This window comes from Urocitellus parryii, chromosome 5 (assembly GCF_045843805.1).
Source record: "Urocitellus parryii isolate mUroPar1 chromosome 5, mUroPar1.hap1, whole genome shotgun sequence".
Lineage (NCBI taxonomy): Eukaryota > Metazoa > Chordata > Mammalia > Rodentia > Sciuridae > Urocitellus > Urocitellus parryii.
This window is the reverse complement of record NC_135535.1, coordinates 74,615,072-74,632,754: the sequence shown is the minus strand read 5'-3', so window position 1 is coordinate 74,632,754 and position 17,683 is coordinate 74,615,072. Positions and strand designations below refer to the sequence as shown.

Genomic DNA, 17,683 nt, shown 5'->3' with positions numbered 1-17,683 from the left:
AAACCAGTTGTGGTGATATGAAAATTAAATGCTTGCTTACTTTGTTATTAAAAAGTGTTTCCATAGATGCCTGATTAGTATATAAGCAAAAGTGTTTTCAAAATCTATTTTAAGCCGGGTGAGATGGCACATACTCTCATCCCATGGCTCAGGAGGCTGAGGCAGGTGGTTCAAAGCCAGCCACAGCAATGGCAAGGCACTAATTAACTCAGTGAGACCCTGTCTCTAAAAAAAATACAAAAAAAGGGCCGGAGAGGTGGCTCAGTGGTTGAGTGTCCCTGAGTTCAGTACCCAGTATCCCCCAAACAACAACAACGATAAAAATCTACTTTAAGCACAGGTATGAAATAGAAATCTGTTATTTTTTTCTTTTGGTATTTGTGTCTGTTTTTTATACCATAAGGAATAAAAACATCTGTTTTGATGTGTTTAGTGGAGACCAAGTTGCAAAATTTGTTTTAGTTTTGTAATAAGTGAGTTCACAATAACTATAGGGTCAGGAAGTTCAGTGTTTTATGTCTTCCTTTGCAATGTTTGAACTTCTAAATATGTTGAGAGAAAATAAATAACTTTTATTTTGTTTAGTGTACTTGCATTGTATTTTTTCATATTTCAGATCCAGTTAAAGAATATGGTTGTGCCCCATGGCCTATGGTTGAGGAGTTAATTAAAAAATGTTTGAAAGAAAATCCTCAAGAAAGGCCTACTTCTGCCCAGGTAGTCTTATAGTCAAAAATTGTTGCTTTGTGTAGAACATCATATATATATATGTATGTATATATATACACATATATATTTACATATATAAACATAATATGTAAAAATCTTCAAATATATGTACTCAAACACATAAATAAACACAGACACAAACATAGAGTTGAAAATAATTATAAGGTGGGACTCCTATAATCTCCACTATCTTGGCACACACAGAAAATATATACAGCACCCCAGATGTCTGTGTGTGTGTGTGTCTGTGTGTGTATTCTGTGGAATGACTCTTTGTTATTTTGTCCATTTGCCTACAAATCACAGTAAGAAAAGGACATTCTTCAAATACAGTATACTCATCCTTTTAAAATTATATACGTTGATTTTTTTTTCCTGAGTTTGTGTGGCTTGCCTTTTTCAATGTCCCTTAGAGTATCCCATAATGAGCAGAGGACATTCTTAATTTTAATATGTATAAATTTGGCAATCTTTTTAATGGTTATTACTTTTCAAGTCCTGTTTTGAGAAGTCCTTTCACCCAGAGTCACAACAATATTTACCTATGATTTTTAAAAATGTTTTTAAAGTTATGCTTTTGTCATTTAATTTCTTAATCCATGTAGAATTGGTATATTTATCTGGGTCCAATTTCCTATTTCTAAATAGAAAACCAGTTTTTCCAGCTTCATTTATTAGTTTCTCTTCCTTTCTTTCTCACTGATCTGACATGAACATTTTGGAATTTGTCAAAAATACATAGACATCTCCATATACATATTTTCTTCCATTGGTCAACTTATCTATTTTTCCTGTAGCTTTATTTAATTTCTTCTCTTCACTTATTTTTCTTATCTAGGTATGTTTTGGCTATTCTTAGCTTAATTATACATAAAATTTCAAATCATTTGTGATTTGTTAAACCGTGATTCATCCAGATCATCAGGATTAATAATCCAAATTACAGATAAAACTACATTGAAAAAACGACACATATGGGGCTGAGGTTATGGCTCAGTGGTAGAATGCTTTCCTGACATGTGTGAGGCACAGGGTTCAATCCTCAGCACCACATAATAAATACATAAATACATAAATAAATAAATAAATAGATAGATAAACGTATTTATTGTGTCTATCTACAACAACAACAAAATTAAAAAACGACTACACATAGTTTTATACTGGGCACGATATATCCTCTTTTGTGTGTGTGTGTGTATGTGTATTTTTTTTTTTAATTTGAAAAGAAAAGAACAGATCAAAAGTCCCAACTGACCAGAATTTTTGAAAGAATTATTCTTCATTCAATTCTATATTGCTAAACTTCTGGTCAGTTGACACTTTTAAACCGTTCTTTTCAAATTAAAAAGAAATACCAAATATACAAATATACAAAATATGCATAGTTTGAAAGTGTTTATTTGTTTCAGTGTAATTTTATCTGTAGTTTGGATTATTAATCTTGATGATCTGAGTAGATCACAGTTTAACAAGTTCAGGTTTTGCTTGATAGGGCTACGACATTTAGTTCTATATTCGATCTTTAAAGAGGAATAACTTCATATGTGTGTTGTTTTGTTATTTTAAAACTTTCTCAGGTCTTTGACATTTTGAATTCAGCTGACTTAATCTGTCTGATGAGACACATTTTAATACCCAAAAACCTTATTGTTGAATGCATGGTTGCTACAAATCCTAACAGCAAGAACTCACGAGTTTGGTTCGGCTGTGGGCACACTGACAAAGGTCAACTCTTGTTTCTTGACTTAAACACTGAAGGACTCACTTCTGAGGTAAATCTGAATACTCTTTAAATCATAAGTCTTTTAGAACACTTACTTTAATATATTTTAAAGCATATACCAATTAAAATTACTTTGGAAGAAATTAGATAAGAGCCAATGTAGGAGTATTATTAAATTAACTTTCCCTTAGAACATAGGAATTTGCATGAAATTAGTCTGGTGTGTTTTAAAACCAAAGTATATATGTGTTTTGGGTCTGAGACAGGTAATCTAGTGCATGTGATTTAGGGAGTGAGAAGTTTGGAAAGAAGTAGAAGAAGCCAGAAGGGATTGAGGCAGAAGCTCAGCGCAACTGTGGTTTCTGAGGAAACTGAGCCTCAGCCTCTACTCATAAGAAGCTCTGGAATGTGAATAGCACAACAGAATTCCCGCCACCCAGCAAGAGGGCCAGCGTTTTATTCTCACATGTCAGTTAGTTGTCTGCTGCCATCTGCCCAGAGGTGAGGGTGGTAGAACCCGTACCCTGTGCCCATCAGCTGCTGGCATTCTGTGGTGAAGAGAGCAGGTCTGCGCAGATGACAGCCATCATTCACAGAAGTTAAAAAGTTGTTGATAAAACCTATTAATAGGTAAAAATTTTAGGCTTAAATAATAACCTAATATTTTGATTTTTGCCTCAAAATAAATGTTGTCCCTAAAATTGTGCTTAAGATTCAACAATTCTCTCATATGGTCTTGTTGGAATGATAATTGAGACTGAAAAATAATTTGGAATTTTGGTTTCAGATGCATTCTAGGTAGGCATAAATTGTTTGCCAGTTAACTCAAATAGTGTTCAAAATTGAATAAAATTGGCATCGTTTTTAAAAGTAAATACACAAAGATAAAGAAGTTTAGTATGTTGGTGAAGCATTTTTTTGTCCTATACAAGTTCTTGTTATTGAGCCAAGTCCTGTAGAGAGTATTATTTTCTGTTAACAGGAAGTAGCTGATAGTACTATACTGTGCTTGGCCTTGGTGCATCTTCCTGCCGAAAAGCAAAGTTGGATTGTGTGTGGGACACAGTCTGGTACTCTCCTGGTCATCAATACTGAAGATGGAAGTAAGAGACACACCCTTGAAAAGATGACTGATGCCGTTACCTGTTTGTATTCCAATTCCTTTTCTAAGCAAAGGTATGTAGGATTGTGGATTTAGCTGAATGAAAATCATATACCACTTAGATGATTTAATTTTATGCAAAATTTTTACCATAATGCCAAAGATTCCTAAATTTTAGCCTATTTTCATTGGTTTGCATCTACTCAAGAGGATTGGGCCACAATGGAAGTTACTATTTTTCTAGGTGCAGGGTCATAAAATTAGCCAACTGTTTCTTTAGGCTATTACCTCAGCTGTGACCCTATCTCTACTTCTCAACATGTCAACATTCCTTGGTAGACGAATTTTATTCATTCTTTCTTTGAATACATGTATATACATATGTATATTGCCAGCCTATTATGTACCAGGCTTAAACATATTGCTAATATAACCACAAAATTGGAAAAGAATATAAGAAATTAATAAGTTATTAATAGGTAAAAGTGACTAAACCCTTATCATTTATAGGGATCTTATCTCAAAGAAATTTATCTAAATGGCAAAATTTCAGGTATGAGTCATAGGTTGACTACTGTCATATTTGGACCAGACAATTTCCAGGGGCCATTAAGATTAAGACCCATATACTTCTCTGGTTTAAGTCATTACTTGAAGTATCAGAAAAATGTGAAACAAAAGTTTTCAGTACCTGAAATAGAAACTTCATTGGCAGTTTTGAAGCTGAAACTATTTGGACATTTTTAAAGAAAAATGTTACTGATGGTTAAATAAGCAAGGTAGACTTGATTCAAGGCAATCATGATAGGAGAGAGAGATTGAACACCAGTGAAACAAAAGTGGGAGAGTTTTAAGGTGAGCTACAGTTGTAGAGAAGGGTTGGAGGATCCTGTGGGTGCTTGTTAACACATTAACAATAGCCATCTGCTTTGGCTAATGTGCTCTCATTGAAGGTAGTCCCCTGCTCTTCCACAGTGACTGGGAAATAGGGAGGCCGTTTCTTTTGTTGATTCAATTGTAAAGGGATGGCTCCTAGGTCCTTGGGAAAGACTTTCCTGTATTATAAAACTGGCAAGAGGCTGGGGAAAGATTTACATCTCAAAGGGGCTGAGAAAGAATTTATAATTGCAAGTTTTCTAAATAAAAGCTTCAAGAAAATGGAGGGCAGGAGACTATAGTCAGCAAGAAACCTGCCTAAAGTTCAGTCAAGCTGGGCAGAACTTTAAGGACTTCTTAGTCAATATAAATGCTCTTTTTGGAATAACTTTGGCATTTTTTTTCCTTTTAGCAAGCAAAAGAATTTTCTTTTGGTGGGAACTGCTGATGGCAATTTAGTGATTTTTGAAGATAAGGCTGTTAAGGTAATGTGCAATGCATTTGTTAGACCACGACGCAAGAAAAGACCACTGACTCCAATTAAAATCAAATTAAAGCAAGCTTATTATTTCGACCGGCTGGGCTGCCTTGCCCCTCAAAATCGTGGGAGCCAAGGACAGCCCCGAGGCTTCTTTGTGGCCCAGTTTTATAGCCCAAAAAGTTACACAAAGGGGGGGTTACAGATAACAACATTCTGAAGAGCATAACACAAGTTTACATTTTTGCTGGCCCCGGCATCAGAATTTATGGAGAGGGTCGTTATCTGGCCAGGGAGGGCCAGAATTTATAAGGTTTAGGAAAGGGTTGTTATATGGTCAGGGAAAACCGGACCTGGGTGAGTTCAGGGCACGGGCAGGCATTCCAATCAGCTTTACAACATCAACTAATGGCCAGGCCATACAGACATCCTGATATTTTTACAGAAAACAGAAATGAATCCTTCATAACTTGTGACAAGCTGGCTTCTAATCTAATGAGATAACTAGGCTAGGTATATCACATTCTACATTGAATTTATTTTAAATCCATTGTTTTATGTATCTCATTCCTCTACTATGTGGTTATAAACTCCTTGAGAACAAGGATCATTAAGTTCTGCTTTTTAATTTTTTTATTGCTTCATAAAGTCTTGAACACAGTAGATCCTCTGAAACACTTGCTGATTGTATTTTTTTTAAATGAATGAATAGGATAACATGATAGATGAGACTGGATTTGAAATGTTAGGAATGGTATGAATGAAGCAACTAATTCCTTATAAATATATTGTGAAATAAAACAACGAATATTCAAATTTTAAATCTGGTTTGTGCCCTGAGGGCACAGTTTAGTAGAGAGTGTTCTTAGCACAAAGCCCCAGTTCAGTCCCAAGCACCCCCCCCCCCCACACACACACACACATACACATGAGGGGAGGGAGGGAGGGAACATATTTGTCTTGCCATGAACTTTTCTTCACACTGAAAAAATCATTTAACTTTATGATCTTCATTTTTAAAAATTTAGTCATTAAAGCATTTTTTCCTTTATCTATCAACTCATCTACGGATTCACTTATTCACTCAACTTCCTACCCACTCATACTCCTTGATACCCAAACCTTACTATCTAAAGAGAGACTCAGAGGTGGAGTATAAGCTCCAGGTTATTCCTCATTATGATTTTTTTAATGAAGTAAAGAAGTTGGCTATAAGGATAATATTTTAATTGAGTCCTGTTTTAGATACTGAATATTATTTATACTTTGAAAAGTATGTCTGAATTTTTATTTTGATGTCTCTAGTCCTTTAAAATGGGAAGTAGTTTCAGAAAGCAAGAATTTTATTGTGTTCCATTCCATAGATACTCAATATGCTGAATGTGTTTTCTCTTTTTGTCAAAGTGTAAAGGAGCTGCTCCTTTGAAGACACTAAATATAGGAAATGTCAGCACTCCACTGATGTGTTTGAGTGAATCCGTGAATTCAGCTGAAAAGAACATCATGTGGGGAGGATGTGGCACAAAGGTTTTCTCTTTTTCTAATGATTTCGCTGTTCAGAAACTCATTGAGACAAGGACAAATCAACTGTAAGTTGTTTCCTTTCTCTGCAGCTAATCTACCATCTATTTTTGTGGTTTACAATCATATCAATATTATTGATAATCTAAAATGAACACATTTTAAAAATGCATAATTTAGTTGTCTACTATAAAAATAAATACATATCATAGAAAATTCCAGAAAGCAGAAATGCATTTTAAAAATTCAACCTGTTTAATCACTTTTGGAATAATATATAAACCCATCATCCTACTCTATCTTCCAATTACATTTTTAACAATTTTATTATCTATTTCAAATTAGACATGGAATTACAAGGCAGTCAACTCACTATTGTACTAAATCCATGAGTTTCATATGATATACGAATATATGTAATATTTGTATATCATATGTAATATATATGAATATAATATATATACAGTTTGGGGTAATTTCATTAAGAATAAATTGTAGAAAACAGATTTGTAGGATTGAAGCCATTTCTAGGTTTGATAATTGATTATCAAAATTATAGCCAAGCTAGTGATACCAGTTTCAAAAAAGAAATAAATAAAATATGAACCTCATTCCAATTTATTGTTTCAATTTTTAAATTGTAATTTAACCTGATCTGTTTGCTTCTTTTTATTATTTTCCTTGGTGATAAGCGATGTAGGATCGCAGTGGGCAAGAGCATAAAATAAAGTTTAAATATTGACTTTGGTCTTTATTGGTTTTATGAGCTGGTGAAGAACCTTTCAAATCTTCAGCTATCTCTTACTTGAAGATCATAATACACTCTGTTTCAAAGGGGTGTTTGAGAGATTAAATATGAAAATTAATGTAAGGAGCTTAATATAATGGTTAGCACTTGGTAAGCTCTAAACAAATGTCAACTATTATTATGATTGTTAGTAGCTTTGGGTCACAAATTCCTATTTCAGGGACCATCCTAGTTTCCAGTATCCCTCTAGTTGCCCCAGATTGAAATTTGGGAATAAGCTTTGATCACTTTCCCCCATTATTCACTTGACTCTCTTAATTATAAATATCCCTCAAGTCCTTTTACTTCTCATTGCTACCATGAGCCAGACTATCATCCATCATCTATGCATCAACAACAGCACCTTCCTCTCCAGTTCTCATTAAAATTCTTCAGTTGCATGCCATTGTCCTTTGATGAAGCCCAAGTAGCCTACCAGGCCCACCATGATTTAGTCCTGCTTACCTCTCTAGATTATGTATTGAACTTCTTAGCCCTCTGTGCTTTAGCCAAACTGAAATTGTCCCATTTCTCAAAGACAGTCTTCTCCTTTTGTCCCCCAGTCTTTGGGTACGGTTTTGTCTTTTGTCTGTTATGGCCTCTGCCTATTTCAGTCCAAATGTTGCTTCCTCTAAGTGGCTGTTCCTGATCCTACCTGTCTTCGATTTATGCTTCCATTGCATCTGCTGTTTCCTTCCACAACAGCTGTCACGTTTTTATGATTGCATTAAAAAATAGTTTCTTAATACCACCAGACCGGCTGGTTCTGAACATTGACTGTGCCTTAGAAACCACAAGGTAGGTCAAAATTATCTTGTGCCTGGGCACTACTGCAGACAATTACATCAGACCAATTAAGCTGGAAATAGGGCCCAGTCTTCAGTGTTGTTTTGCTTTTCCAGTTTTCGGGTGATTCTGGGTTGGACACTGTCAGGGTTAAGATACACTGTGATATAAAACCTGGTGGATGAGGATTTTAGTTGTCTTTTCTCAAATCTAATAACTCGGATGTGGTAACTGTTTGGATACTTGCATTCCCATTATTTCATTTACATTTTTAACCCAACTCTACAAGTCTGATAACCCTTAAAGGAAAGGCCTGCAATTGCTTCTTTTCATGGAGCATTTTATGGCATCATTGGTATCAATCAGCCCCTTAAAATTCCATATGATTTGGAGAATAGATGCTTCATTAGAGGTTATCCACAAATATCAGTCTTTCAAAGATAATAATCTCTCAAAAGAAATTATGAACCAGTACCATAAACACCTGTAAACACTTGAAACTATTGCTTTCTTTCTAAAAATGCATCTTCTGTTTCCTGGACTCTTCCCCATTAAAGAGATGTCATTTCATGAACCTGTGTTGCCTCATCATCTTTATCTTCTTATCACCATCAGCAAACCCTGAATGAAATGCATTGTAGTTAGTTAAAGAAGTTATCTTTGGAGCCAGGAGACTCCAGAGCATTTGCTTTGTGTCCCTGGTCTACAACATGATAGTCATGTGACCATGAGAAAATTCTTTAGCATTTGTAAGCTTTTCTTTCTATAATTATATACATTGAGATTATCATATTATACAAGTTTATTTTAAGAATTAAACAAGATAACACACAAATATTTTGTGTTTTCTAAAATTCTGTGTAAAACTTTGTGCTAATTGGAACTATCTTATGTTAAGATAGCTAGCACCTCAAAAGAAATTACTTTATAGTGGCTTTCTGGCAAAATATTTTTATCTCCCTTGGCAGAATAAAAAAAAGTGGAGAAAATAATAGTTACACACTAGGATATATTAGTTATTGTCATATCCCTATGGTATTTTCATATTATCTTTGTGATTCAATTGCAGTTTTAACTATTTTTACTTTTTTCTGCTAATTCACTCTGTTCTATTAGTTTGTTCTTCATCAGTCCATCCTCTGTCTGCTATACAGTCAGAACAATTACTAAATTTCCTGGTGTATCAGAGGTACTTACTCATAATAACTCCTTATTAGATTGTGAATATGTAGAAAACACATGCTTGTCCTTAAGAAATTACCATGTAATGTGAGGGAGATACTAATAAATAAATATTTTATTTTTTTATTTGTTTGTTTATTTATTTATTTATTTTCCTATTTTTATTTGGAGATAGGGTACTGCTAAGGTGTCTAGGCTGGGTTCCAATTCATGATCCTCTGACCTCAGCCTCCTGAGTAGCTGGAATTACAGGTGTGCTCCACCATGCTCAGCTAAAACATTATTATGTTTAATAAGGACTATAAAAATACAGCTACAACAGTGAGGAGAAGGAATGGTTGCTCTATTTTGATAGGTCAGTGAGGAATTCCAGAGGAGCTGACATTTAGATTAAGCCTCAAAGGCTGACTAGGAGCTTGCCATGCAGATAAGGCTTCGGATCCCCAATCTGTTTGTGAAATACACACAATGCCACATGTCTTAGGGTGGCTGAGAGTTATTTTAAAATTCTGGTATTTTTCCTTCATTTTAAAAGGGGGTAAATGGTAAACAATTTACTTTCCATTTATGCTTGGACAATGGTGATCTTTTTCTTGTAACTTGATTAACTTATGTTTCTGCATGAATACCTTTCCTTTTAGCCCTTGAAGATACGCCACTAAACTTATTTCAACATCTTATGCTTTATAACTCTAGGTATAGATGGCTAGCTTTTAATTTTCCAAACATTCATTACCACAGTGATTTAGTTGCAACATCTAAAAGTTACAAATGTCATATTTCTTTTAAAACTTAAGATGCAACATATAATTCTATAAAGAACCAGGTAGAACTGAAATTAAAACTAAAACCAGGAATAAACATTAACTATAGTCTTTATTTTTATCAAGGGAAACCAATATAAAGTAACCAAAAGTAAGTAAAGTAGCAAAGTAAGTTTCATATTCAATTTAGGATGGTTACAGGAGAACATGGGCAATAGTCTAGCTTATTTCCAAAATAGTGTTAAATTTACATGCCTTAGGAACAACCATAAGGTGGTATCATGACTTTTTTGACATTCTTTTTTCCTTCCCTAGGTTTTCTTATGCAGCTTTCAGTGATTCCAATATCATAGCTGTGGCAGTAGAGACAGCTCTCTATATTGCTAAGAAAAATAGCCCTGTTGTGGAAGTGTGGGATAAGAAAACTGAAAAGCTCTGTGAACTCATAGACTGTGTACACTTTTTAAAGTAAGTTCTGTGGTTATTTTCTGCTTGCCAGAACTGTCTCTACGCTTCAGACTGCACAAAGGAGAGAGCTCTGCTTATTTTTCTTTCTTTTCCCCTATAAATAGAAAATTTTTGAAAATGCAGAAACAAAATTGTTAATGGTTGTCAGCACCATCTTTTGATATCCTGTACATTTCATTTTGGGAAAATAAAAGAATAGGAACATACTATATGGTATTACTAAGAATATTCTCTAGTGAAACAGTCATTTTTAAAAGTGGCCATACTGGATTCTAGACTACTGGGTATATGTCTAGAATTGTCACAGAGTCAGATGTTACTATATATAATTAAAACTACTTTCCCAAAGATTCTGTAATATAAAGAAAAAGGTCACAAAATGACCTGATCAGTGCACTAAGTAAGGAGGGAGGATCAAGACCCTGACAGACAGACATGGCGATCTAATTCAACATGTGAGAGACAAAGCCCTCATAATGTATAAAGTCAGACCTCCATATCCTTGGGTTTTGTGTGCACAGATTGAACCCACCTAGGACCAGAAAGTTAGACCTATTATGGTTGCATCTGTACTGAACATTTTATTGCCATGATCCCTTAAACAATACAGCATAACAACTATTATACAGCATTTACATGTTGTTAGGTATTATAAGTGATTTAGAGATGATTCAATTATATAGGAGAGAAAGTAATATGCAAATACTATATCATTTTACATAAGGAATTTGAGCACCTATGATTTTGGTAGCTGCAGTGAGTGGGGAAGATTCCTAGAACCAATCCCCCTATACCAAGGGATGACTGAATTGTTATATATTCATAATTTGAAAAGTTATTATATGTACATGTATAGAAAGACAAATCTCTTTTATCCCCTAATTGCTGATGAAATTATTAATGCATACTTTCTTTATGATTCCTAGGGAGATAATGGTAAAAATCAACAAGGAATCAAAGCACAAAATGTCGTACTCCGGGAGAGTGAAAACTCTTTGCCTTCAGAAGAACACTGCTCTCTGGATAGGAACTGGAGGAGGCCATATTTTACTCCTTGATCTTTCGACTCGGAGAGTTATACGCATAATTAACAACTTCTGTGACTCTGTTAGAGTCATGATGGCGGCACAGTTAGGCAAGTTTCTTTTTCATGTCCTTGAAGATTATAAAAATATGCCTTTATTTTAAAATTTAAGTTTTCACTTTCCAGCTTTGTTTGGAGTTCCTTCAAATTTCACATAATGAATCAGGACTGGGATACATTTTAAATAAGGCCCTTTAAAATAGGGAGGCAGAAGCTGCTCTTAGTCCCCCAAGGGAAGCAGATGACCGAGGTTGAACATTCAGCTTGGGTCTTTTTTTTTTTTTTTTTTAAGTTTTCTTTTTCCTTTTAGTTGTGGATGGACCTTTATTTTATTTTTATGTAGTGCTGAGAATTGAACCCAGTGCCCCACACATGCTAGACAAGTGCTCCACCACTGAACCACTATCCTAGCCCCTTGATTTGGGTGTTACTTGCTTTTTTCCTTATTACCTAAAGGCAAAAATGGGAAATACATAGCATTGAGTATGTTTTGCTATTTCATTCAAGAAGTTAAAGCAAATGTTTATTTTGGTCATAGTCCAAGCTGCCCACCCTTGGTAAAGAATACCATTTGGTTGTTCATTCTATAAAAAAGTTCTTGTAGCAATATATGCTGAACTCCACAATCTACAAATATTGACAAATCATGATAAGTTTTGTTCAACCTTTTATGTCTATTTTGGCTCTTATGTGAAATGTATTTTTCACATAAAATGTATTTCAATGTCTTCCTTTGATTAATTATTTTATTCAGAAAGCTATAATATCTTATATACAAAGTTGATCACAAAATAACAGTGTAGGGTTTAGTTCTGCAAAAGTAGAGTTTATGTAAGTTTTAATATGTCAGCAATACAATGTTTGACCATGGTGAAGAAAATAGATTCCTTTTGCAAGAATATCTTAAGAAAGGTGTTTCTCCTGTACCCTCACCTGTTTGTCATTTATAGATATCAGGGTTGCACAGAAGTAGATTAGATGCTCTTGGTGATTGTTAACTACCAGGATGGGTCCACACAAGCAGATTAGTAGGTCTCAGTGGGTTATCTCCCTGTCTTATTTGATCAATATTGTTTTATTTAATTTAGTTTGTATGTACTCTGGAACCCACATGGTTGTTCATAATTGAAATTATATTGACATTTCAGTAGATTATTATTTATTTTAAAACAAAAATAAATTTAAACATAGACTACAAGGTGCACAATGATGTGGCTTCACTGTACCTCTCTTATATAGCATTCATCAGTCATGATTTTTTTCCCCAACTAATGTCAATATCTTCAGCAGAATATAACCTGCATGTGAGTTGGGTCTGTGTTTTTTTGGACATCTCTTTACTCCCAGGACCTAGCCCAGTACATACAAGACTTCTGATGAACATTTTTCAGATTAATTAGTGAATGACTTGATAATATGATATTGTGATAGAGGGTCAGTTATGCATCTATCCAACTCTATCCCCATGCTTCATATTTGTTCCTTGTAGTATCAAAAACACTTTTATACATATTATCCATTTAATAGTATAATTTTGGAAGAAATAATGTATAAAATTAAACCTATTTTTTTTTAAAGGGCCGATGAATGAGGCTTTATTGAGATATCACTCCTGGGTGGAACTCATCAGACCCACAGAGTGGACAGGAGAAGGTCTGAGGAGAAACCGCCAAATTAAACCTATTTTATAGAAATCTTTAGCTGCTTTTTCAGATTCACATAATTAAGAATTGCAACTTTACTGTTTTTTGATATAGTTTAATTTATTGTATTGATAGAAAACTTCTGAATTTTGTTTTTTTAAAGGAAGCCTTAAAAATGTCATGCTGGTTTTGGGGTACAAACGGAAAACTACTGAAGGCATACAACAACAAAAAGGTAATATTTAATAGGATGCTGTAGTCCAAAGAGTGCAATGATGTGAATGAGGAAAAGATATTGTGTTTTATAAATTTAAAGTAGATATTACATATACTTTTAGCAATTTTAATTGATAGTTTCTTTACAGTGTAAATAATTTAGGCAAATTTCAATATTAAGTTTCAATGATTTAGGAATCTTAAATATTTATTTTTTCAGATGAGGGAAAAAGAACAGTCACTATAAAATGAGAACTACTTCAAATTTAAACTAAATGTGAATATTTTTTGCTTATAACTTACCTATGTCCAGATGAGGCCTAATGTTGAATAATGTTGGAAAAAGCTCTCTTTGTTTCAGTAAATGAAATGATTGGTTATAAAGTGTCTATGTGCTTCTTGAAATTTGGTAGTTAGTGTCTATAAGGTATTATTAACATTTTATAAGAATATTTTTTATGAATGACAATAATTTAGTATTTATATATAATGAAATATAAATTAACAAAATAAAAATATTTTATAATGGATGTTTGAAGCATGATTTTATTTTTTTCCTTTTATAGAGATACAATCTTGCTTGTCTGTTTGGGACATCAATCTTCCACATGAAGTGCAAAATTTAGAAAAACACATTGAAGTGAGAAAAGAATTAGCAGAAAAAATGAAAAGAACATCTGTTGAATAAGACATCAGAAGTCTTTGTTTTTAGATAGGAAAATTATCTCTTGTAAATATCTCTTTAAAATATTTATGTTAAATGGAATACTTCTATCCTTTGAAACAACTCGTGTATATGAATAAATGTTTATATGTTTTATTTTTAATTTAAATATATGTAAAAATAGTTACCAGTGAAAATATGTTCTAAGGAACTATTTAAAATACAGTGTTATATTTCCTGTATGCCCTAATTAATTTGGGGGATTAATTAATAAGTACAAAATACTTGTAGTACTCATACAAAAATTTACAATCTGATCATTTTTGTTTCATTATCCATGCTGAAGGTAAATTTTATTTTAAATTCTGTGCTCAAGACAGGATTGTTGTTAGCCGGGCATGGTGGTGCACACCTCTAATCTCTAATCTCTAATCTTGGTGACTCAGGAGACTGAGGCAGAAAGATCACAAGTTCCTCTTTAACCTCAGCTATGGGGCAATACACTGTTTCAAAAAATAGAAATAAGAAGGACTGGGGAAGTAGCTCAGTGGAAAACTACTGCTGGGTTCAGTCCTCACTACCAAAAAAAAAAAAAAAAGATGCAATAGTTGCTTGCTTTCTAGAAATTACCCAAGGTGAAATGAAGATACTTTGGGTAGTTTCCCATATAATATGTTATTTATTGAACTGTTTTTAAATGCACTAACATACACTTATAAACAGTCCATTGAATTTTCACTAATAAGGCTCTCTGTTGCTGATGCAAACCATGCATCTCACAGTTTCCTCTAAAATAAACATATCCTCTAAAACATGACACATCAAATCCTCAGATACAGGAAGGACATAGTTATCCTTTTTCTATTTTTCAATTATATCTTTGAATGTGGGCATCCTGAAACTTGTATTATTGGTGTAAATACACTATTTAGTTCTTCTAGAGATATTTTTGTAATTTTGTTTTGATTTTCAGTGGTAAGCCAACCCATTGCTATTTATTTCCTAATTTACTTTTCTCTAATGCTTCTACTCATACTCTCCTAAATGTATGACCCTGCACACCCTACATCATTTAGACAGAAACTCTCTTTTGAAAATCATAGAATTCTACAACATCCACAAAGACCATGGGGACAAATGTGTCGCTCACTATTCAGTATGCTAAAGAAGAACTTCAGCTACAATGGGTAAAAACAGCTGCTAATCTAGTCTTCTATATTAGACCTAACTCGTTATAAATGTCTTCTCACAGTAGGAGCATCACTGCCAAGAACACATGTAAATATGTGGTTATCTTTCTACTCTAGGAAAATCACTTTTGGTAAATCCATTGGCCCTGCCCAGTATTCTTCATTTTAAAGAATTCTCCATGATAGCATAACAAGCCTATTTGATATTCCCAGAACTGACTTGCATTTTTATTATGTACAGACTTAAAATTTCTTTCAATGAAGGATAACCAAACTCTTAACCCTGAAACATTTTCCACTTTTCAAAATGACCCATGTTTTAATTTATTATGTAATTAAGCACCAAAAAAAATGCATACATGAGGAGCTGGGGTTGTGGCTCATCGGTAGAGTGATCTCCTTGAATGTTCGAGACCCTGGGTTTGATCCTCAACATCACATAAAAATAAATAAGTGAAATAAAGGTATTGTGTCCAACTACAACTAAAAAATAAATATTAAAAAAATGCATACATGATTGGAACTTTTTATTCCGGTGACATTCTCTCATTGTAACTTTGTATGTAAATTCAACTTTTTTTTTTTTTTTTTTTTTTTTTTTACCAAAGACAGTTATAGAAAAATGTGTAAATGAACATTGTATTTAAATGGAACAATAAACATTTTTAAAACATGTTTATGAGTTTTAAGACCTTGTGATGGTGTTTTATTTTCATATATAGATCTGTTACCCATCTCATATAAAACTTTGTATTAGTCTGTGTGTGGATTAATAGCACTCTAGGAAGGTGTCAAAATTTTTTCTTGAGAATTTATGGGATATTTAAATTCAATTTTATATAAGAAAATAGTTGACATGATCCCTGGATAAAGTTCCGAAGGGCACAATATATTCTATTTTCAAGTTCTTAGAAAAAAATTTCTGTTAGTAAAATTGTTCACACTTAAATATTAAAAGAAAAATAAAACTTTAGAACAACTGATATAGATTAAAAAATAGTCATTTTTAGTCTTTCCTGATTAAACCCTAATATAAGCTGTTAATTATTATCAAAACATAAGTATTTTAACAGATTTTTTTTTTTTCTGTATAAGTTTGAAATGAAAAAGAAAGCTTCTCCGAATCTGATTCTGGCCAGCACTCTACTGATTGTGTGTAAACTGTTTTACCTAAAATGTAACTTATTTTTCATCAGGACAGAAAAATATATTGGTATGACAGCAGAAATAACAATAAATATTCTGAACTTGACTAAATTAAAAGTGAACATATAAATATTCAGATATTAAAGGGAGATGAAGTTCCAAACTTTCGGCACTGAGCTTCTTTATGTCATTCATCACCTTAGATAACTTAATGCCCGACTTAAAAATGGGATGTTTTTCTTGGAGACTTAGAAGCAGGCAGTACAGTAAAATTTTAAACCATGCTAACTCAGCAAAACTTGAAGCCCTCATTCTCCATTCTTACCAGTTCCCACTCAGAGTACCATTCCTCCCCCACCCCCAAAATTCAGAATCTGGCTGCTTACAATTATATAAGATCATACTCAATTCCTTCTGATTTTTCTAGGCATTTGGAGTATTCCTAGCACCTTGTCTTTGAAGAGGCGGGGAGGCACCTGAACCAAAAAAGCCTGCTGTCTGTATCCTCTGAATGGGTGAGCAGAGACAGGGACAAGGTGGTTTTCCCTGAGTGCCTCCCCTGATTCCCAGTTTTACATGAAAAGTTTCTGTTTAAAGGAGTCTTAGCCTAAGACAAAGAGTAGGGAGAAGGAAGGTATACCAGGGTCTGGGTCCTGGGGCTGCTACTTGGCCTCCATGAGAATCCACTATCCTACAGCATCTGGCAGCTAGAAAACTAAAGTGTACAGTGTACCTTATATGTGTTATTCTGGCTTGGCCTCACTGCATTTTGTCCATTTGAACACCCAAAAGGGTGTTGCTACCATTTTTTTTTTTTTAATGAAAACACCACACAATGTGACAAATGCTCTATTAGAAATACTATGGAAAAATAGAGACTGGCCAGAAAGTGGGGGATCTAGGAAGAAGATCAATAAATATATACATAAAAAAATACACAAATAAGGCAACAAAAACGACTAATATTTAATCATAGACTTAGGATAAATAGGCAGCAACAACAATCTTCATAGTGAGATAAGCTTTCTAGCAGAAGGATTGCATGCACACTATTTAAGGAGCACAATCTTTTTCTAAAAAGCCTTTTACTGGGGGAGGGAAAAAGAGTTGGGAAGAGAGGATGGTGGGGGAATACAGAAATGATCAAATATGTTATATGCATATATGAATATGCCAGGAAGAAACCCATTATTCTGAATAATTAATTAAGTTACTAATTTAAAAAAATCCTGTCAAATACTGAAATTTGTAACAACTTCCCATTATTTGAGAACTTAATTATAATATCTATTTAGGAGATACTTAAGCAACTACAGATGCA

At 33.6% G+C, this 17,683-nt stretch overlaps 1 protein-coding gene across 1 annotated transcript in view; it reads left to right on the top strand.

Annotated features, from left to right (window-relative positions):
* Nucleotides 1-15,763, top strand: part of Lrrk2 (leucine rich repeat kinase 2) — a 127,913-nt gene extending 112,150 nt beyond the window's left edge. Inside the window, exons 43-51 of the mRNA XM_026408515.2 lie at nt 617-717; nt 2,310-2,504; nt 3,438-3,631; nt 4,846-4,918; nt 6,316-6,500; nt 10,267-10,419; nt 11,346-11,554; nt 13,310-13,381; nt 13,929-15,763. Coding sequence (XP_026264300.2) covers nt 617-717; nt 2,310-2,504; nt 3,438-3,631; nt 4,846-4,918; nt 6,316-6,500; nt 10,267-10,419; nt 11,346-11,554; nt 13,310-13,381; nt 13,929-14,050 — 1,304 coding nt within the window. The 3' untranslated portion in view covers nt 14,051-15,763. The remainder of the gene's footprint in view (nt 1-616; nt 718-2,309; nt 2,505-3,437; nt 3,632-4,845; nt 4,919-6,315; nt 6,501-10,266; nt 10,420-11,345; nt 11,555-13,309; nt 13,382-13,928) is intronic.
* Nucleotides 15,764-17,683: the final 1,920 nt, after the last annotated feature.